The sequence below is a fragment of the Saccopteryx bilineata genome, chromosome 1 (genome assembly GCF_036850765.1).
Source record: "Saccopteryx bilineata isolate mSacBil1 chromosome 1, mSacBil1_pri_phased_curated, whole genome shotgun sequence".
NCBI lineage: Eukaryota > Metazoa > Chordata > Mammalia > Chiroptera > Emballonuridae > Saccopteryx > Saccopteryx bilineata.
The window spans coordinates 185439318-185463688 of NC_089490.1; the positions used below are offsets into that span (position 1 = coordinate 185439318).

General features: G+C 41.2%; 1 protein-coding gene across 2 annotated transcripts in view; it reads right to left on the reverse strand.

Annotated features, from left to right (window-relative positions):
- The window catches only part of ARHGAP10 (Rho GTPase activating protein 10), a 294328-nt gene that overhangs the window by 28489 nt on the left and 241468 nt on the right, over window positions 1-24371 (reverse strand). For both annotated transcript variants that reach the window (XM_066281188.1, XM_066281179.1), the window contains one exon: window positions 17401-17551. In XM_066281188.1, coding sequence (XP_066137285.1) covers window positions 17401-17551 — 151 coding nt within the window. The remainder of the gene's footprint in view (window positions 1-17400; window positions 17552-24371) is intronic.

Sequence of the window (24371 nt, forward strand, 5' to 3'; positions counted from 1 at the left end):
CCCTTGCCCCTCGCACCTGCACTCATTCTCCTATCGTTCTGCATTTTCTATCTTTTCAATTGAGCTGTCCAATAATAACCAATAATGTCTTGCTTCTTGTTGGCCCAACTGGTGTGTCTGCTCTAATGACGCTCTACCCAAGGACGACTAGAGCACCAAAAATGTAGGCGTAATGCCTGAAAACTGAGAAGGACTCGGGAGGTGAGGAAGAGAAAGGGTACCCTCACGGACAAGCATTCTCTGGGTAAAAGTCACAATAGCGGACAGACTCAGAGCTCTGGGAATGAAGTGGACAGGAGGAGGCTTACAACTGAGGGGGAATTAGAAAATGCTGCAGCAGGAGGAGAGTTCTGTTGGTTTTGCTAGCTTATATAAGCCTAGTCAAAACAACCTCTGAACTAAGCAGGAAACACTCATGCTGCCTGGTTTCCACCACCACGTGGCAGATATTTTGACATCCATAAAATCTCCTTCAAACCATGGTGGTCTTTCCTTCCATCATTACCAAGGACATAAGGTGTACTGAAAGGGGGAGAGGTGTCTGGTATCAAGAACAGTTGTCCCAAACTCGTGTCATATATAGTCTGACATACTCTGCTATAAAATAAAGTCTGAGTTGCTATATTTGACCACGTCAATACTAGTTCCAAATGCTGCACTGATTAGTATACGTTAGAATGAGCAGACACTTGTTTCCCCTTCCCTCAGCTCAAAATGCTCTTGAACTTTACCTTGTAAATAAAAGCCTAATGTGGGAGAAGACAATATGCAAGTCATCTGTAAAAATAAAGCTCTAGCTAGCTAGGAGCTGGTGAGAAGTTTCAGATACATGAAACAGTAAGAGAAAAGATGTCTACAGCAATTTCCATAAAGCCAACACGATAGATAGGGTGGGGCCAAGAAGGAGTGTGAAGGCTGGTGGAGACCAAGGGATGTGGCTCCTCGGTCGTCAGTGATCAAGTGCATGGGAAGCGCCACCTCCTCAAAGCAGTGCTGCTCCTGAGGTGGTCAGGGTAGGCCGCGTGTGCTACTGGACTCCTGAGAATGAAACAGCACGGAACTGTCCTACTAGATCAGAACAACAACTCATCCAGCATGGAATTCCACTTTCAACGAGGATGTCCAAGGACACTCCAGCCGTACATGGCCTCACCCTTCCCACTCAAGTCTTGTAATTCATCGTAATGTCTGCTTGCTTTCGAATGACTGGGTGGGAAACATTCAAGAGTTCTAACTCTGAGCACACGAGCTGGACGTCCTGAACAGCTCACCCCTCACTACTGCTCCAAGGGGAGGAGCATGGTGTTGTCCAGTACTCTGCTTCTGCATCTTTTCCTTGGTGCTAGCGTTCCCATCATTATTGACTTACAGACACCAGGGGGGCCAGATACCCACCTTGCCTGCGAGATCGAGGGATACGGGGAGTGGCCACTCCCAAACATCATAGAAGCACAGCCCGCCTGGCCTCGCTGGCAATCAAAGACGGTTTCATCCAAGCCAGCCACCCCTTGGTGACTGAAGAGAAGGGAACAGGCTTGCTTCCTCACAAACCACTCAGATGATCGGCTGGGCACGATCGCAGTGGAGTTCTGTGACCTTCCCTAACCAGAAGGTGCAGTGTGCATGCAGAGTGGCCGGCGCGCAGCAGAGCAGCTCCTGAGCAGCACGGCTGGGCACAAGCACCATGGAGTTGCATGACCTTCCCTAACCACAAGGTGCAGTGTGCACACAGAGTGGCTGGTGCAGAGCAGCCCCTGAGCAGCATGGCTGGGCACGACCACCAAGGAGTGCTGTGACCTTCCCTAACCGGAAGGAGCAGTGTACACGCAAAGTGGCTGGCGCACAGCAGAGCAGCTCCTGAGCAGCATGGATGGGAAACAGCGTGCTCAAATCCAAAACCCAAGTGATGCCTAATAGCCAGAGACAGTCGGCACTCCCTCCGCACCCTTCCAGATGCTAACTGACTTCCACTAGAATGGCCAAGTCATTGTGATGACTTGCTTTAAGAGGCACTGTCAGTGGTGGCATTGAACAGGTAATATCTACAGGGAAAAAAAAGTCCTAAGTAAGACAAAAATTAAAGTTGATCTATTTTTCAGGCTAAATAGCTATTGTTAGCCTTCTCAAAACACAGGCCAGAAGACTTATGTCATATTACCTTATACATTAGTTTTCCCTAACTGAAAATGCTTTTCATGCCTGAATGTAAAATTCTACGGCAGATCTTATTTTCTATTGTCCAAAGATTTAGAAAATTCAACATGATGCTTGACCCCAGAAAGCTACTGGCCTGTGAGGATCTGCCAAACACATAAACACACACACATACACACACACACACAGAGTTTAGTTGTTGTTGCTGTTGTTAAATGAGAGGAGGGGAGACAGTGGACAGACTCCTGCATGCACCCGGACCAAGATCCATCTGGCAACCCCATCTGGGGCCAATGCTCCAACCAACCGAGCTATCCTCAGTGCCCAGGAGCCAATGCTCAAACCAATCGAGCCACTGGCTGCAGGAGGGGGAGAGGGAAGGGGGAGAGGAATGGGGAGAAGCAGACAGTCACTTCTCATTTGTGCCCTGACCAGGAATCGAACCCAGGACAGCCAGATGCCAGACCGACACTCCATCCACCGAACCAACCTGCCAGAGCTGATGTTTCTTTCTTACACTAATGAGAATCATCAAGATCGGTTAGGGAACTCAAAGTTTGACTTTAAAATTAAATTTTTAAAACTGCTAATGTAACTGGGTATTTCTCTGAAAAGCAAGCTAAGCTCCACTCAAAGGAAACCCTTTATGTCCATACAGTAGTAGCTGTAAAGGGTTACCGTAAAAGAAGCCTCTGCTCTTTAATCAGAAAATCTCCCTAAGTTTTGCATTAGGGAAAAAGGGGAGGTAGGTATAAGAAATTAACCCTGTCAACTGCCCGTTAAGGGAAGAAAGCTCACTGTGTTTCTCAGCACTGGGAGGTGCACTGAGAGACAGGTTATAACTGCCACATGGAAGGAAATGTTTCTAAAATCCCACCTACCCCAGTTCTCAGTCCTCCTGCAAGTTACAGCAATGGCATGCTGGGAGGGGGCCGGCTGTCCCAGTTCCACTCATTCCAGTCTGCCCTCATCAAACAGGACCCACCACGAGGGAGTGAACAAATGCAGACCCGTGGCAGCCAGAGGCCAGACGAGAATAGGTCGAGCAGGTAATAGAATTCTCCCGCCAAAACACGACTGTGGAAGGGAAGGGGACTCTCCGAGGAACAACCCCCACTGCCAATCATAAAAGCACAAAACAAAACTACTATGAATATGCATCCCCCCCCAAAAAAAAAGAACAAATGAATAAGAGAAAAGGCAACTCTTGAACTAAACATTAAAATGTCACACTCAGGCATGAAAAGCTGTAATGAAACTGCCATAAAATTCTACAGCAGATCTTATTTTCTATTGTCCAAAGATTTAGAAAATTCAACATGATGCTTGCCCCCAGAAAGCTACTGGCCTGCGAGGATCCGCCGAAGTGTGTGTGAGGGAACACTGGCGAGAGAATCGGGGGTGTTATCATCACCGGACGTAAAACAGACTCTCAGAAGTCAGAGCAGCAGCTAACAGGCATCAAATTACAACTCCGGCAACCACCTCTGCTACTTGCAAAGGTCGATGGAAGTCGGCAGCAATTCAATTATGAAATGAGTAAGACCAGTTCAGTTGCAATGTCAATTGAAGTCAAAGCAAATTGCTCTACTCTGTGAAGCAGAAAGCATTTTTATATCATAATCACAAGACTTGAGGCATTATTTACAGACTGGGGTCTGGGGCTATATAAACAAACCCAAAATATAATAACCATGTACTATTATGCTTAGGAACCAAAAAGTAATCAGATACTGTCTTCCATAAACTTCTGAGGAAGGCTGACACGGTGACAGCTCTGAAGATTTAGAGACGGCGCTCAGAACACAAACACCAGCCCAGCGGAGACAATAGGGTTCTTGCTCTCCTAGCTATCTACCTGTCTTTCCACCACCACCACCACCACCATTATTCTCACATACAGAATGTTAATTGTATCAATTCCCATATTAAAATGGTAGCCACCAGTAAGCCTATTGATTATGCAGGAAAGAAATAATAAAAATGAAAGACTAAGTTTCATTTTTTATGAAAGTATACGTTAAACCCTCTATGCTTTACATATCAGGCCCTCAAGAGAAAAAGAAGCTAACATTCTGGAATATTCTTGATGCACAGCCATTCATTTGTTCTTGGCAAAAATCACATAAAATTTTATTGCCCCAATCTCATCAGGCTTAGAGGAGAATTTGCCGAGATCATAAAAGACAGGAAAAGTGATAGACTTAAACCCAGGTTAGCATAAATCCAAACTTAACCACAAATAATTCTACCATTCAATAAACTTCTTTGCTGCCTAAGTATTCCCAGCGATAGAGGTCCCCAAGTGCTAGGAATATGTGATTCTGAGATAGCAGCCCAGGTAGAAGGTGAAAGACATATTAAGGGGCAATCAAGAAGCAGCAAGACTGACCCATTCTCATTGTGGAGCCAACAAAGTCTCTCCTGGTGAGCTCATTGAAAATTTTACAGTGTTCCTTGAGAGAGTCTAGCTCCAAATCTTAAACCAACACGCAACACATCACTGACCAAGCACAGCTTGCATCGGTATTAAGCTAAAATTTTGTAACAAATACACACACATACACATACGTGTGCTATACGCGTATGCCTTCGTGTATATATGTACCTGCATGTATAACAGTGAATACGCTATCGGAAAAAAGAAGTAGATACGTAGAAGAAAAAAATCATCCCACTCTCAATTCGAGGATAACCATTGTCATAACTGATCAATTCTTCCAAATTTATTTCTATGCTTGTATGTCTATTTATGCAATTTTCATTTAGAAGTGAGATTATACTGGAAGTTATGTTTTACAATGTGATATATTTATTCAAACACATACTATGTATGCCATTTCTGTGGACACATTTATACCAATGGAAGGCTAGAAGGCTAGAAACCTGGGTGTGGTCAGTAAGGGACCAGCATCGCCCGCCTGTGCTCAGCTGTAGGACACAAGGCCATCCATACAACACACACACACAGAACACTACAGAACCGTGAAAAGGGCGGGGAGCGCTCTTGGTATTGACATGAAAAGCAATATAAGATGTATCATAAAGCTTTTAAAGTAAGGTACACAGTGAGCTTTTGTTTGCACATGGCGGTAAATAAGAATCTACATTCATATCTACATAAAGGAATCTGGAAAGATGCATAAGAAACTACAGGTTGAACCTCATGACACTGCTGCCACTCAACCCTCTGACTTTCACAAAGAGCAGTTCCATCTGGCACAGCCCTACTAAGGACAGGGGCTAACAATCCCAGCTGGATCTCAACTCTTAAGATGAAAGAAACTATAGGTTGAACTACATGAAATTCCTTTTTGACTTACTAAATGGAAAAATAAAAATGGAAATTGCCAATATTAGATAACTTTGGGGCTAAAAGATGTCACTTTCACATGGCTCCATCTGTCCATATCCGTGGTCACAGATTGGTTTTGCAGATGCATTGGAGGGGGGGGGGGGGCGCAGGATCTGAGTTGATCAGACGGAGACTATTTACCTTGTATCATTTTATACATTTTGGTGTTTCAAATCAGAGCACATATTCTCTCCTTTATAAATTTAATAAAAGAATGGAATAGAGACAAGAAAACAGTAACAGCAAAATCCAGTGTATTGGGGCAGCACTGTGTTCACATTACACATTTCTAACAACCTGGTTCAGCACTGGGTACTTGAGCCCTCCACATCACAACTAACATAAAATACTGGTTGCAAAACTCAGGGCAAAATAAACACATCACTAAAATAATGTGGCTCTTTTCCCTCCCACAGTTCCATACAAATCACCCTCCCCCCACTCCTGGAAGGCCCCGTTGTGTTACAGTGTTATTACGTCCCAGGTTAAAAACCACACACAGCTCCGACTCTGCCTCCTCCTTCAGCAAGACCAAAATTCTGATTCCCTCATAGCAAGATTTTGCTAAAAGGAAAAAGTAAGAGTCCTTCTCAAAAATTAATAAAAGAAAAAAGACTAAATCAACATATCGTTTGAAATGCACAGACTACCTCGGACTTGGCTGTGGCAGGTGGTAAGGAACCAGGCTTTGGATCAGACTGCCTGGACTCAAGCCTGCCTTTGCCACTAGCCAGCGTGAGACTGGGTCAGTTAGCAACCCTCTCCATGCCTCAGTTACCGGAACTATCAAACAGGGATAATAATACACCTAGAGAATTGTTACAGTTACCTCACTTTAATAACTATAGCTGAAAACCATGTCTGGTCTCTAAAATATGATACATGTTACTAACTGTTCACTATCATTACCCTCCAAGTTTTGTGACCTGTTTTTACATTAACTATTTAAAAATTTAAGTAAAAAGTGTGTCTTTAAAATAACCAAGATAGCCAGTAGTCATTGAGACTTAGTCATTATTTCTATTTTGACCCAAAGAGAAAATCATGACCATAACCACATTTCAAGTTCAAAACAAAACAAAAAAAAAAAATCATACTGCTGATATTAAAGAATATTTAGTACATGCAAAATGTCAGCCCAAGAATTCATCTTAATAGGCGGAAGGTGGTTGTTGTTTTTTCATTCAAGGGGACTCTGGACTTCTAAGTACAGCTCAGAGGACACATGAAATGCCACGCAAAGCAGAACGAGCACTCAGAGGGAGCAGGCTGCAACGTCGCTACCCAGAGCACATTAAGGCACCGTCAACAAGTAGCTACTGCAGCAACCTCCGCACGGGCCAAGACTCACAATGTTTCCTTTCCCTCCATAGCTAATAAGGATTCAGTATGTAAAAATGAACTGGCCACAAGTCTGTTTTGTTATATTAATTGTCAACAGCACCCTTATTTCCTGGTAACTTTTATCTTAGTCCATGAAGAGTTTTCTGAGTACTAGAAGTCACTTGAACTGGCCACGCTGGAGATAATAAATACCTGGGCCTTCAAAATTTCTTCTGCTCATCTTCCTGGCTACCAAAGAAAGCGTTTCATATCAGTCACTCTTAACAGCCTTAAAAATTTTGTTTCATTCAGGATAAACAATACTTTGGTTGGTTTGAAAAGATGTTTCTTAAACAGCCTGGCTACCTCCTACGCTGTGAGAGTTTCAAAGAGGGCTATAAAGAGAGTGACAACTGCTTGAATTCAGAACTAGAAATTAAAATAAAAGCTATTAGAAGTGAAGGGGGAAAAACCCACACAGGGAAACAAGCTTTAGAAGAATATATTTCTCCTCTATAAATTCTAGTTACCTGCCATGAACTTATTTTCAACCACCGAAACAGCTATACAATTTTGGGTGTTTTTTTTAGGTTTTATTTATTCATTTTAGAGAAGGTAGAGAATGAGAGAGGGGGGGAGGAACAGGAAGCACCAACTATCATATGTGCCTTGACCAGGCAAGCCCAGGGTTTCGAACCAGCAACCTCAGTGTTCCAGGTTGATGCTTTACCCACTGTACCAGAGCAGCTATACATTTTTTAAAAGACATTAAATATGCTTTTTCCCCCTCCAGAGAAAGGGGGAAGTGCTCGTCCCACACCAAAGCGGAGGTAAGATTACAGAGGAAGTCGTATAAGAAGCAGCGTGTGCCTTGTCACTGGCGTGAGAGGGCTCTGGAAGGTGTGCAGGGAAAGTGCTGTGCAGGAGCAGCGGTGTGTGTGATGGATAGGGGCGCACCACAGCTCCATCCTGGCCTGAGGGTTCCCACGACCTTTCCAACCCACTGATTCAGCATCGCACAAGGGAGTTAAGAAATAATCTGTCTACATACAGGGTCACAGATTCAAACCGGGTTTCAGACTTCACAACACAACATAGTAATTCCATGGCAAGGAGTCATAGCATTATAAAGAGCTTGGCACTCAAGAAAAGTTATTACCCAGAGCCCACCTATGAAGTATCATTTAAAAAAAAAAGAGTTGGAAGAAGATGACCAGGCTTAAAATAACAATATGGGTTAACATAATACACCATATCAACAAAACAAAGAACAAAAACCACATGATCTTATCAATAGACGCAGAAAAGGCTTTCGACAAAATACAACACAATTTTATGTTTAAGACTCTCAACAAAATGGGTATAGAAGGAAAATATCTCAACATGATAAAGGCCATATATGATAAACCATCAGCTAACATCATATTAAATGGCACAAAACTGAAGGCTTTCCCCCTTAAATCAGGAATAAGACAGGGTTGTCCACTCTCTCCACTGTTATTTAATGTGGTACTAGAGGTTCTAGCCAGAGCAATCAGACAAGACAAAGAAATAAAAGGCATCCATATCGGAAAAGAAGAAGGTATCACTTTTTGCAGATGATATGATCCTATACATCGAAAACCCCAAAGAATCCACAAAAAGACTACTAGAAACAATAAGCCAATACAGTAAGGTCGCAGGATACAAAATTAACATACAGAAGTCAATAGCCTTTCTATATGCCAACAATGAAACAATTGAGAATGAACTCAAAAGAATAATCCCCTTCACAATTGCAACAAAAAAAAATAAAATACTTAGGAATAAACATAACAAAGAATGTAAAGGACTTATATAATGAAAACTATAAACCATTGTTAAGAGAAATTGAGAAAGATATAATGAGATGGAAGAATATTCCTTGTTCTTGGTTAGGAAGAATAAATATAATCAAGATGGCTATATTACCCAAAGCAATATACAAATTTAATGCAATTCCCATCAAAATTCCAATGACATTTTTTAAAGAAATAGAGCAAAAAATCATCAGATTTATATGGAACTATAAAAAACCCCGAATAGCCAAAGCAATCCTAAAGAAAAAGAATGAAGCTGGGGGCATTACAATACCTGACTTCAAACTCTATTATAGGGCCACGACAATCAAAACAGCATGGTATTGGCAGAAAAATAGACACTCAGACCAATGGAATAGAATAGAAAGTCCAGAAATAAAACCACATATATATAGTCAAATAATTTTTGATAAAGGGGCCAAGAACATACAATGGAGAAAAGAAAGCCTCTTCAATAAATGGTGCTGGGAAAACTGGAAAGCCACATGCAAAAGAATGAAACTGGACTACAGTTTGTCCCCCTGTACTAAAATTAACTCAAAATGGATCAAAGATCTAAACATAAGACCTGAAACAATAAAGTACATAGAAGAAGACATAGGTACTCAACTCATGGACCTGGGTTTTAAAGAGCATTTTATGAATTTGACTCCAATGGCAAGAGAAGTGAAGGCAAAAATTAATGAATGGGACTACATCAGACTAAGAAGTTTTTGCTCAGCAAGAGAAACTGATAACAAAATAAACAGAAAGCCAACTAAATGGGAAATGATATTTTCAAACAACAGCTCAGATAAGGGCCTAATATCCAAAATATACAAAGAACTCATAAAACTCAACAACAAACAAACAAACAATCCAATAAAAAAAATGGGAAGAGGACATGAACAGACACTTCTCCCAGGAGGAAGTACAAATGGCCAACAGATATATGAAAAGATGCTCATCTTCTTTAGTTATTAGAGAAATGCAAATCAAAACTGCAATGAGATACCACCTCACACCTGTTAGATTAGCTATTATTAACAAGACAGGTAATAGCAAATGTTGGAGAGGCTGTGGAGAAAAAGGAACCCTCATACACTGTTGGTGGGAATGTAAAGTAGTACAACCATTATGGAAGAAAGTATGGTGGTTCCTCAAAAAACTGAAAACAGAACTACCTGATGACCCAGCAATCCCTCTACTGGGTATATACCCCAAAAACTCAGAAACATTGATACGTAAAGACACATGCAGCCCCATGTTCACTGCAGCATTGTTCACAGTGGCCAGGACATGGAAACAACCAAAAAGCCCGTCAATAGACGACTGGATAAAGAAGATGTGGCACATATACACTATGGAATACTACTCAGCCATAAGAAATGATGACATCGGATCATTTACAGCAAAATGGTGGGATCTTGATAACATTATACGAAGTGAAATAAGTAAATCAGAAAAAAACAGGAACTGCATTATTCCATACGTAGGTGGGACATAAAAGTGAAACTAAGAGACATTGATAAGAGTGTGGTGGTTACGGGGGGGAGGGGGGAAAGGGAGAGGGAAAGGGGGAGGGGGAGGGGCACAAAGAAAACTAGATAGAAGGTGACAGAGGACAATCTGACTTTGGGTGATGGGTATGCAACATAATTGAAAGACAAGATAACCTGGACTTGTTGATCTTTGAATATATGTAACCTGATTTATTGATGTCGCCCCATTAAAAAAAATAAAATTATAATTAAAAAAAAAAATAACAATATGCTCATGCCAACCCACTGGTGCCGAAGTCAGACCCACTCTAAAGTAGTCTTAAGTCCTGCCAGTTGGCTTGCAAAATGATTTTGTTTTTAATTAGCTATATATCATATTTCTATATTACCTAAATTGCTCTATCATGTATAAAAAAGACAGGTGCAGAGTATATCAGTACCTAAGAAGATACAAATAAAAATTAGTCTTATGACTGTCTGTCTAGTTCTATTTAAAAGTAGAGCAGCATAAAGGAAGAAAGAAAAACCTTAGTCAAAATTCAGATGATAGTCCTGGCCTATTGGTTCAGCAGTAGACCATCAGTCCGGCATGTGGAAGTCCCGGGTTCGATTCCCGGCCAGGGCACACAGGAGAAGCACCCATCTGCTTCTCCACCCCTCCCCCTCTCCTTCCTCTCTGTCTCTCTCTTCCCCTCCCATGGCCAAGGCTCCATTGGAGCAAAGTTGGCCCACACACTGATGATGGCTCCATGGCCTCCACCTCAGGCACTAGAATGGCTCTGGTTGCAATGGAGCAACGCCCCAGATGGGCAGAGCATTATCCCCTAGTGGGCTTGCCAGGTGGATCCGTTGGGCTCATATGGGAGTCTGTCTCTCTGCCTCCCTGCTTCTCACTTCAGAAAAATACAAACAAACAAAAAAAGATGATAATATTCTCTTTCACTCCTCAAAACTGCTTTTAAAAACATTTCTACTTTGAATGAAAAATAACAAAGGATATATATCATATAGCCTCATGAACTTTCCTTGTATGGGGGGAGGGGCGGGTTACAGGAAATCCAGCAGTGTCTCTCCATAGAAGTTGTAAGGACGTGAATTTTGAGTGAGAAGGAGAAAACAAAAGTACAACACACACTAAACCTTTTTAGACCCTCTTCACTGCTAGGTCTGCAGATACAAAAATGCAACAAATAACCTAATGAAACGAAAGCGACCTCTGACTTTTCATCTTCCTTTTAAGGCTTCACAGTCTACCTTGTTATTTTACTATTTCACAACTGGCTTAGCCAAATTGACTCAGCTTTGAATTCTGTGAGATTAGGCAATAGTATGTAAAAATGAACAATATGGCTTCTATAGAATAATGAAAGACAAAGAAAAGGGAAAAAATAAAATAAGGCAAGTATTTCAGTAAACATTTAACACCTGCTCTAGTTAAAGAAATCGAGTTAGATAATCAGGCTTGTGGTGGCACAGAGGATAGAGTGTTGACCTGGAATGCTGAGGTCGCACTTTGAAATCCTGGGCTTGCCTGGTCAAGGCACGTATGATAAGCAACCAATGAACAAAGTGAAGCAACTATGAATTAATACTTCTCAATCCTCCCCCCTCATCCTTCTCTTTCTGTAAAATCAATAAAATCTTTTTTAAAAATAAAAAATAAGAAATCTAGCTAGATACTATATCCAACTCAGTTCATCATTATAATCATCAACAGAGATCCATAAGCAAGTAACTAAAAGGTTAAAGTATTTCAATGCGTTTAATATCATTCAATCATATATTACAAAGGAAAACAACGAGCACTGTATATGTAGTATGACTAAATGAGCTAAAGCCAATGAAAGTCTTTATCAAAGTAAAGCTACTAAGTGTGTCTAATTAAAATGGTCAGCTCTCAGTTGGGAGTGTGATGGGGTTAAATATAGCATAATAAAAACCACATCTATCAACAGTTTCTCTACCGTTGCACACCAGTTTGGATTCTCTGCTCCCAGGCGCATTCTAATAGGCTTGTAGAGTCTTTATAACGACTTTTTGATCTACCTCATGTTAAACTGAAACCAACAGAGTGTTTTCCCGGGTTGGCTGTTTGGTACAGCACAATCTCATACCCTACCAATGAAGATGAAATAACATACCACAAACCACTCAAATACCAAATCTGTGACCAAATCATAGTGCTGGGGAAAAGCTCATTATCCACTCTAGTTCTCCGAATTTTGGCAGATAATCTACTTAACTTTTAAACAAAAGATATTTTAGTATACCAAATTTAGCTTATACTACAGTGAGTTAATGGGGTGGGGTGGGAGAGAAAAGGACATACTTGTATTTAAGTTTCTATCAGATTCAAATAAACGAAAACATTTAGAAAAATAATTAACCAGAATCTACTAAAATTCATACCTTACCCAAAACTAAATGTGGGAAGTGACTCTACTACTATCAACAAAAAATATATACAATAAAAGATTAAACTTTTTGAACCCTTCAAATAGAGTTGACATTAAATGACTCAGGCTGCAGGAGAAGAAAAACAATTTAAGTCCTAGGGATAACAGATGTTTTTTAAGGGGGTAGCTTTCAATATGTTGAGTCATATTCAATAACATCGTTTTTTAGTTTCCTTTCCCATATGCTTATCAAAAGCATACACACTACTTCTCTTCATTTATTTCTCTTTTTTTTAAGAATATGCAAACCATACCCCTACTTTCTCTCTAAAACGATTCTTTTTCACACGATTTAAGTTACACTAAAGCTTAGCTACAAATAAGGAGGGGTGGGTGGGGGGATGTGAGGAACAAATAATAGTTTTTCACCGTCTGATCTTATGACCTCTAAGATAAAATAAAATCATTCCGTGATCAAAATTATGGGATATCCTGATTCTGAAAACTTTCAAAAAAAGTATCCAAGGCTACAATCAAGAAAAATTTAATACAAAATGCAGAATGAGACATATAAATGGTGAACTCAGGAACAGACTAAAGGAGTTGAATATTTGATGAGCGTCTTTTCCCTTACAATCAAATGACTTTTAAGAATTACCACTTGACCTAAAAATTGCAGCAAATAATCTTAAATATTCCCATAGAAGATGTGCTGAATCCCACTTCAACAGATCCTTAATCCATTAATAATCACTTAGCAACCCAAAGATCAAAAGTTTAATATGCTATGTACACGTGATTAGATACTATGGTTCAATACCTAAAAATCCCCCCAAAGTAGATGTAATTCTAAGACACAAGCCTCCTCATGGGTCATTTACTTAATAAAATACAGTCAATTCAGTTTTGAGCCAATGTACGTATTATCAACATCTTCTTGATTCCTTTTCCCCCTTTCACTTTTCCACATCTGCCTCTTTCACTCTTTATTAACACTTCCAACAGAGAACAAGTGAGATACAGAAAAAGGTGCAATTCCAACCAGTCAGTTTTACTCCTTATTCATAACTCTACTGAAAGTGAGCAAAAGGGAGAAAAAAGCAAAGAGAATAAAAAGGTTAGCTGGGATCAGAAGTCAAAACTAATGGCTAAAAGAAAGCCCTGAAATTATAGGTTGGTTTTAATGATTCATACCCCTCCTCTGGAAAACAAGGATCTGATTGTAAAACAAATATTTGTATCACAGAAAATATGCCTTCAACAAGGCCCCAGTAACTATGAGACATTTGTGGGCAAACAATTTTCGACAAAGGAGCCAAAAATATCCAATAGAGAAAAGAAAGCCTGTTCAATAAATGGTACTGGGAAAATTGGAAAGCCACATGCAGAAGATGAAACTAAACTGTTCTTTGTCACCATATACAAAAATTGACTCAAAATGGATAAAAGACCTAAATATAAGACCTGAAACAATAAACTACACAGAAGAAAACATAGGTACTAAATTTATGGACCTTTGTCTTAGGATTTTTTGAATTTGGCCTCAAAAACAAAAGAAGTAAAGCAAAAATTAATGAATGGGACTGTATCAAACTAAAAAAGCTTCTGCACAGAAAGAGAAACTTGCAACAAAACAAAAAGGCAAGCAACCAAATGGGAGATGATATTTGCAAGCAACACCTCTGATAAGGGGTTAATATCGAAAATATATAAAGAACTCATACAACTCAACAACAAAATAAACAATCCAATTAAAAAATAGAAGACCTGAACAGATATTTCTCCCAAGAAGAAATACAAATGGCCAATGGATATATGAAAAGATGCTTAACAATTTCACTAGCTATTAGAAAAATGCAAATCAAAACTACAGTGCGGCCCTGGCCGGTTGGCTCAGCAGTAGAGCGTCGGCCTGGCGTGCGGGGGACCCGGGTTCGATTCCCGGCCAGGGCACATAGGAGAAGCGCCCAGTTGCTTCTCCACCTCCCATCCCCTCCTTCCTCTCTGTCTCTCTCTTCCCCTCCCACAGCCAAGGCTCCATTGGAGCAAAGATGGCCCGGGCGCTGGGGATGGCTCCTTGGCCTCTGCCCCAGGCGCTAGAGTGGCTCTGGTCACAGCAGAGCGACCCGCCGGAGGGGCAGAGCATTGCCCCCTGGTGGGCAGAGCGCCGCCCCCTGGTGGGCATGCCGGGTGGATCCCAGTCGGGCGCATGTGGGAGTCTGTCTGACTGTCTCTCCCCGTTTCCAGCTTCAGAAAAATACAAAAAAAAAACAAAACTACAGTGCAATACCACCTCACACCCTTTAGAATAGCTATCATCAACAAGACAAGTAATAACAAGTGTTGGAGAGGTGGAGAGAAAAGAATCCTCATCCACTGTTAGTAAGAATTTAAGTTGGTACAACGACCATGGAAAACAGTATAAACAGTCCTCAAAAGGTAAAAATAGAATTACAGTATGACCCAGCAAACCCTCTTCTGGGTACCAAGCCCCTAAAATTGAAAACAATTATTCAAAAATATATAAGCACCCCTATGTTTATTGCAACATTATTCATGGTGGCCAAGACATAGAAACAACTGGTGAACTTTAAGAGATGACTGGATAAAGAAGATGTAGTACATATATACAGTGGACTACTACTCAGCTGGAAGAAATGATGAAATACTACTGCATTTTGCAACATGAATGGATCTAAAGAATATCATGCTAAAGCGAAATAAGTCAGACAGCCAAAGTCAACAGCCATATGATTTCACCACATGTGGGATATAAAACTGAAAGCAACAAATGAACAAATTAACACACAAACAAAAACTCGCAGACAACAATACGGTGGTTACCAGAGGGGAAGGGAATGGAGGGTTGAAGCGTAAAGGTTAAAGGGGGTCAAATATATGATGATGGAAGATGATCTGACTGTGGGTGGTGGGAACAAAATGCAATATGCAAATGATGTATCATATAATTGGACACTTGAAACCTATATAATTTTATTAACCAATGTCACCTCAATAAATATCAGTTTTTTAAAAGAAAACAATTGTCAAAAAAATTTTAAAATCTTTAAAAATTTTTAAATTAAAAATCTTTAAAATATTAAAACAGTATCACCCCCAGTGTTATTACAGAAAGCATTCTGAGTCTTCCCATAGACACCCCTAAGTCAGCTGAGTTGAAGACAATGTCACCTGTTTGCAGAGATCTTTGGATAGTAACTACCTGGACATTTGGTTATGAAGCTGCTTATCATGAAGGCAGTCTAAAAACCATCTCACACTTCAAAACCAATATAACCTCTATAGCTTTAAAAAATAATAAGTGGAAAATACAAAAGGAAAAAAGAAAAAGAGGATGAGAAGAGGAAGAAAAATGAAGACTAATTTCAAAATCAGGAACACCCGCAGCAGGGTTGAAGTCCCACAACAGAAGAGTCACAGTTGTAGACACACGTACTAAAAATGCAGGTTTGGGGACAACATGATCATCTTATTGTCCACAACAATAACCACACTGCTACAATTAGCAGTTGGTGGCCTCTGTCTGGCTCACCATCTTGTTTTGTAAGGGTTAGTGTCTCAAAATCCAATTTCCAGGCTCTCTTTGAAAACTCCGCAACCTGGCAATTTCGAGACATGATCGCATGACAAGAACTAGCTGGAACGTGGTAGCCTGAGCGGGAACTAAGGACTTCCATTTGCCAGAGTCGCACTACAGCTCGCTTCCCTCAGCCCGGCCCCTCTACACTGGTCAATGTGCCACTCCAGCCATATGATCAGACACCTGCCACAGGAGAAAGCCATAACCCCAGTGTGATGGTGAACTGCGTCTTCAATCTAAACGCATTTAACATCAGACTCTATCTGCTACTCTCCTGAAAAATCTGCTTTAATTTTAGTTCCCCTTCCATTTGTCTCAGGGTTATGTAACCTTACAGGAGGTCACACAGTTTTCCCCAAAACAAAATTTAAGCTGTCTTTTAAAAACATAAAAAGAACGGCCCTGGCCGGTTGGCTCAGTGGTAGAGCCAACCAGCCTAGCGTGCGGGAGTCCCGGGTTCGATTCCCAGCCAGGGCACACAGGAGAAGTGCCCATCTGCTTCTCCGCCCCCCCTCTCCTTCCTCTCTGTCTCTCTCTTCCCCTCCCACAGCGAGGCTCCATTGGAGCAAGGATGGCCCGGGTGCTGGGGATGGCTCCTTGGCCTCTGCCCCAGGCGCTAGAGTGGCTCTGGTCGCAGCAGAGTGAAGCCCCGGAGGGGCAGAGCATCGCCCCCTGGTGGGCAGTGCCGGGTGGATCCCAGTCGGGCGCGTGTGGGAGTCTGTCTGACTGTCTCTCCCCGTTTCCAGCTTCAGAAAAATACAAAAATAAAAAATAAAAAAATAAAAACATAAAAAGAACCATGCATACCAAAGACAAACACAAAACTGAAACTTATATTCTCTTCCTGCCAAGAAAGTGTTGCCTCCCTGTTAATCTCAAAAAGTACAATCTTGGCTCTGACCGGTGGCTCAGTGGATAAAGCAACAACCTGGCACCAGAGCTCTCAGGTTCAACCTCCGGTCAGAGCACCTATGAGAAGCAATCAGCGAGTGCACAACTAAAAGGAACAACTAAGTGAAATAATGAGTTGGTGCTTCTCTCTCTCTCCCACCTCCTCCCTTCCCTGCTCTCCTCCCCTTCTGTCTCTCTCTGTCTCTTTCTCAAAAATCAATGGAAAAAACTTTTCATTGTAACCTTAAGGGGAAGAGAAACTAAAACACAAAGGATGGAAAACCATGGCTTGCTCAGGGGGCATAGGATATGCCATATTCTCAACAGGTTGTCAAGCAGAAAAATGTAAGAAACACCTTACCGTCTTCCAGCTCAAGACAAAGATTATACACAGCCACGGGTCTCTTGGTCCTCTGGCCCTGTCGCTTCGATTGTCTTGGTGGAGCATTTGGGGGTGACGCTGACAAGGAGACTGTCTCGGGGCAGGTGGCATCAGGCAGGGTCCTAAAAATCTGCCACCAAAACATAAAGGACATTAATTATTTTCCCTGAAAAGAAACCTGTGCATTCCAACAGTAAATCAGCATCAAAACAACATTTCATTTGGCAGGATGGAGCCAAAAATCCATTCTTTCATATTTTGGGTATAAGTCTTTATTTTTTTGACAGAAGGTTTCTAAATAAAATTTCTCATTAAAATTAAGTCAAAGCAACATCAAATCATTTTATTTCACAATAAATTCATCCCAAACTAAACAACGATAATTTTCTTTACCAGGTGTAGACAATCCCACAGCTCTTCACTCATAAAGGAAGTAGTCAAGATAAATTATTAAAAACAAATATCCCATTAAATTTCACACAGGGTTGTATATTTACACCAAAAAGCTGGTCTCAAGTTTTTTCAAACTGCACAAACAAAAACATATGACAGCAAATATTTTTTGCATGTTTAAATAGCTTGCACTTATGAGATGACCTTTCAGATTCTTACACACATTTGTTCATATTAATATATTGCTTTGTAGATTTTATCAATTCACTTGCATATCTTCCAACTTCTCTTCATTTCCCCTCCATTTATAAAACCTAGAATATCAATCAGCACCTTGATTATCCAGTGTCATTCATATACCAGCAACAATACTCATTAAAAAATGTGCTTCTTGCCTGACCTGTGGTGGCGCAGTGGATAAAGCGTCGACCTGGAATGCTGAGGTTGCCGGTTCGAAACCCTGGGCTTGCCTGGTCAAGGCACATATGGGAGTTGATGGTTCTAGCCCCTCCCCCCTTCTCTCTCTCTTCTCTCTCTCTCTCTCTCTCTCCTTTCTAAAATGAATAAATAAAATAAAATTTAAAAAAAAATTTAAAAACTGCACCTCTTTTCTGCTCATTTTTTTTAATTTTTGGGAAAAGCAGTCGTTTTGACAAAAGGAAGCACATCACACAGGTGGTTTATAATAGACCTTTGATGGCTGCCAAGACCTGAGCTCAGAGGTCTCCTGTCCCCAGCAACACTGGAGGCCCTTCAGCCTTTAATGTAGTCATAATATCAAATATTTAAGGACAACAGCCTAACACAGTGGTCCCCAACCTTTTTTGGGCCACGGACCGGTTTAATGTCAGAAAATATTTTCACGGACCAGCCTTTAGGTTGGGACGGATAAATGTATCATGTGACCGAGACAAGCGTCAAGAGTGAGTCTTAGATGGATGTAACAGAGGGAATCTGGTCATTTTTTAAAAATAAAACATCGTTCAGACTTAAATATAAATAAAATGGAAATAATGTTAAGTTATTTATTCCTTCTCTGCGGACCAGTACCAGTCCGCAGCCCGGGGGTTGGGGACCACAGGCCTAACAGACACAGCACCTCCAAGGGCTGATGTTCCTCAGGAGGAAGCCAGAAACAGGAAGAAAGCCAGCTAGCGTTAAACAAAACATAAAATAAAAGGCACGGTGTGAAAATCTCACTGCCACAGGAAATTATTGTGTTTGTGCATTTGAATAAAAGCATCCACATGACCTGTGTATATAAGTGAGGGTATCACATATGTGTATCACATTTCATAAGAGACAACCATATCGAAGTTATAATCACAGAGTCTGAAAGTCCTCTCACCTAAAATCTATTATATACCAACATAAAGAAGCATTTCACCAAATGTCTGCTTTATAGTACCATACTGCCCCCTCATGTGTAAACAGAATAAAAAAATGATTTAAACTACTGTGGACAAATATTTGCTAGGGAAAATTTAATTTCGTGCTCCAACTGGGAACCTAACACCATATTTCCACAGAATCTATGTTCCAATAGGGTACTCTGGCAAACAGCACACTACTTATCTGTCTTAAAGATGCCTCCTCTGCTGCCTGGACTACTGTCCACAGCGGGATTTACTGCTGCTGTCTGTCACTGCTCACATTTAAAAAGTTTGTGGAGTGGCCGGAACTTGAGACAAGTTAGATTGAGAAGAGCAGGCTGAAGGCGAGAAGAAGAGATGGGAGAACTTAATTCCACTGAAACAAACCAGCACCTGTATGCACCCAGCATTCAGAATAGCTCTCTGACTTACTAATGTGCGATCTTTACAAATACAACACATGGCTTTCTGATGTTACTGGACTAGAAAACCAAACCAACACAACACAACACAACACAACACAACACAATACAGGCTAAGGCACCCAAAGCTTAAACCAACAATGGAAAAGTTCCATCCCCAGAACTAGCACGGCAGAGCTGATAACCTGCCGAGAACTTCCGGAAAGATCACACAGACCTGAAGGAGAACTTCCGGAAAGATCACACAGACCTGAAGGATGAAAATGCTGACAATTCCACCTCCTCCAAATCCTTCTCCTTTGCCTGGGGGGGGGGGGGGGTGAGGAGTGAGGCATGGGTGTGATGGGCATGGCCCCAGTATGCAGAGTCAGACTACCAAGCAAAACAGGACCCAGGATTGTGTCTCCTGCCAAAGGCATACCTGAATGCACCTCGAGGGCACTATGTGAAGTGAAATAAGTCACATGGATGAAGATAAATATTTTGTGACCTCACTTACATGGGCAATAAAAACAAAACAAAACAAAAACCAAACAACCTCATAAAAACAGGGAACAGAATGGTGGTTGCCAGAGACTGGGTTGGGGGAGGGGAAAATGGGTGAAGGAGGTCAAAAGTTATAAATTTCTTCCAGTTATAGGATAAAAAATTTACAGCACGGTGACTATAGTTAATGATACTAATGTCTAGTTGAAAGTTACTAAGAAAGTAGATCTTAAAAAAGTTCTAATCACAAGAAAAAATTGTATAACTACGTGAGGTGTGACTTAACTAAACCCAATGTGGTCATTATTTCTCAATATAAACATCTATCAAATAACAACACTGTGCATCTACAATTAATCCAATGTTATATGTCAATTACATCTCAATAAAACTGGGGTAAAAAATATAGTATCTGGGACTGGGGACCAGACTTTGGAATTATTGAATTTTGGTTTTTTTGGTTTGCATTTTAAAACTCCCCAGGTGATCCTTGTCAAGGATGAGAAACACCCATTTAGACAGTCATTCTATGGCATCCTAAACTTGTCTTGGATGAATCAAACTCCAAATGAAAACACCAGAAAAATTATTTCAGAAAAACGGGCACTGTACATATGCAATCAATTCCTTGGACCTTCTCAAGTCCTAATTAGACTTAAAAGGTGTCAAAGATTCTAAAGAGCAACCACCTCCTCGAGAAACTCCACACTGTGTTAGCATTTCAAAGAGCTAACCTATCTTCTGATTATTGGTAGCTAAGCAAAAAGGCTGACTTGAGAAGGCACTATCCTGGCTTGTAAGACTTCCCAGGTATGGAAGGTTAGACACAGTAAAACACTGTGTATCTGTGTATCTCGTTTTATTATCTGTATAATCTGGACCATAAGACTGACATCTTAAATTATTTCAGGGATTAAATGAGATCATGTTTATAAAGTGTAGTACAGCCCTCGGCACAGAGTAACCAGATAAATGGTAGCTACTGGTATTTGTAATATGATCTCATCCAGTAAATAACAACAAAAATGGCTGCAGACACTCATTACTCAATGCAATCGCCATTTTTGAGAAGGCACTAATTTGTTGAGGTTTTAAATATCCCTCAAATTCAGTGTTCAGTTATTCAAAAGGTTGTTATTCTAAAGTGTTTTTAGGAAAAAATTCATCAAGCAATGGGTCAAAGAAAAGCAACAGAAGAGCTTCTATTCAAAATTCCCAAGTCACCCAGAATCATACAACTGTTTTGTGTATTTTTGCATTCCAATGCTGAGATTTTTAAAATTACTTCCTACTTCACTGAATATATTTAAAATTTAATAAACTACTAGGTTTTCTCTGAAGCACTTTAATAGTTTCAACCCTTGGAAGTAAGTATTGTCCTCCACATTTTAAAATGAGAAAAACTCAAAGATTAAATGCAGTTTGAAAATGGTAGTGTTCTCGCCTGACCAGGAGATGGCGCAGTGAATAGAGTATCAGACTGGGAAGCGGAGGACCCAGGTTCAAACCCCACAGTTGCCAACTTGAACGCGGGCTCATCCAGCTTGAGCATGGGCTCACTGGCTTCAGCGTGGGATCATAAACATGGCCCCATGGTCACTGGCTTGAGCCCCAAGGTTGCTGGCTTGAACAAGGGGTCACTCGCTCTGGTGCAGCCCCCGGTCAAGGTACATATGAGAAAGCAATCAATGAACTAAAGAGCCTCAATGAAAAATTGATGATTCTCATCTCTCCTCTCCCTTTTGTCTGTCCCCATCTGTCTCTCTCTCTGTCTCTGTCACAATAAATAAATAGATAAATAAAATGGCAGCATTCTCAACTCTGATTCCCAAGCCTCTGATGCCAGTTTATGAAACAAACAGAATGCAATCCTTAGGGAAAAAGAAAATCACCAATACTACTTTCTATATTTATTTAGAAAGACTAAAACTGACAATATTCACCCAGAATCACCATTACTGTGCTATGTCTTCCGAGTCCGGTCAGTGCTTACCTCGTCCACAGTAGCCTCCGTTCTAAATCCTCCTTTTCGATTAACCTACCAAACTATGGTTCTTTCTGAAACCCCAGAAATAATTTAAAAGGATATCCTTTTCAAATTCAGAAAAGGAGGAAACTGAACTATTTATTTACTTTAAAACGGTGACCTATTTGTTGACTGTCAGATTTTTGAAGCTACAATTTAGCTTATCTTGTTCTGTACAGCCAAGATGCGTGTCATCCTCACAGGCACTGGACTTCCCAATTCCACAACCACTGCATAGATGCAAAGGACTCTGTCACTCAGGTCTCTTTCAGAAATCTTGTGACTCCCCTAACTTCTCTAGCATCGTGTCTGACCTGACCCTTGTTCTGGGTAGGATGAACTTACCAGACACTAAGAATCAAAAGATCAAATCTCCAAACTTATTTTTTTCAGGGTAGAAAGTTCCTTCACTATACCTACGTATTAACAACAGAAGAAAAACTCCACCCAGACAATCAAATGACAACAAAACTCCACACGTGGGCGTGTCAGGGAAGTAGGCGCTTACTCAGGTCTCATCAGAGTGCTAGCACAAACACAAGTCTGACACTAGTGTTCAGTCACAGGTGACTCAGATTCAACATACTGGATGCTAATGCCCATGGGCTTACCCCCTTTCCACGCTCTGTGCTCCCAGGGGCCCACCTGTGAAGGTGACTGGGCCACCGCTGCCAGAAGGACTTGGCAGATTAACAGGAAAGAAGGATGGTCTCTGGAAACTGTGCCTTGTACTCAACTCAAACCTGCAACATTCAGTTCAGCAGAAATAAGAAATACTATGGTTAAATGAAACAAAAGGGGATGAGGTAATTCCTTTTTAAAAGATGCTTTACAGAAGAGTCCCCTGGTCTCTATCATGATGAGACTACCACTGTGCTCGTATATTCGCAACCTCTGGAATAACAGCAGTTGCAACTACTGAGTATTTGTAATACCTGACATTATGTCCAATGTTTTACCTACAAAGATTTGAACCCAGACCTCCTGATTCCAGTGTGCATGTCTCAGACACCACAAGCCCCTGCCCCCAATATTTGCCAGTCCTAGTAAGTCCCATTCATATTATATCCTCTTTGGTGATGCCCTATCTCACATAACAGACAGAGGTATAACCAGAGACAGCTGGAAATCAATGCACTCTCTCCTTAGTCAACCTTTAACAAAGAAAGAAAGGGCAAATATACTATGTCCAATCTTCTTCCTAAAATACACAACTACAAAATGGCTGAATATGACTTTCAGCTTCAGTGTTCAGACCAACTGCATGCCACCTTGGGGCTGATGGCTCTAAGCTGGCTCCAAGGCAGTGTCTTATCAGTGACGTAGCTGCGGCAGGGAGCGCCATGCGAACAGCACACAGACAGCCCGGACGCTTTCCAGCTGTCTTTCCCATGACCAAATATGTGTCTTTCATAGAAAATTTAACCAGAATGGATAATCGGGTCTGACAGTAAAATATCTGCTGGGTTCAAGCTTGATGCTGGAAATACAGGAAGTCACCATGGTTGCTTGGGTTCATTAAGACTCAGAATCTCAGAGCTGAAACATATCCTGGTTATTATGCAGGCCAGCTCCTTTACTTCACAGTTGATTAAAGATCTGCTCATGTTAACACCACTATCTAGTGGCTTTCCTCCCAGACCAGGGTCTCAACACCAACTGCTCTTTCCCTCTAGCTGGCTCTGACCCTTCCCCTTCCTAACAGCCTGGCCTTTCTGCATGTACTTTGTCATCGGGGGAGCTTTTGCTCAAGAGTTCTAATTCCTCAGGGGGCTTTTACACGCATTACCTGGCACACGCCTGGCCACACGGACCTGCGAGGCTGACACTGAAGCCTGCCAGAGGATGTGCCCCACCATGGCTAAGGCAGGATGGAAGAAGCAGGAGACATTCCCGCCCACAGGCTTTTTAAAAAAAACTTCAGTTTTGGTTTACAATTTAAAAATTTTTGAAAAAAAAAAAAGGCAAAAGGTGTACTTGGTATTTACAAAATTCGTGGAGTGGGTGGCTAACTCTTTCGCACACCTGCACCGATCCTCAGCCCGGAGGTTGCCGACCACTGGGTTGTACCACTGTGATTTCTGTAGCGCTCTACACGCTGGAGGCTGGAGGAACACGTAACTGACTTTGGTTTTCAGCTTCAAGATTTCAGTAAATGACAACTTGCATCAACCAGACTTTATAAAATTAAAACTAGTCCAGAGCTACCTGCCCCAAACCATGAGCATTCTCAGCAGCACTAACTGTGAG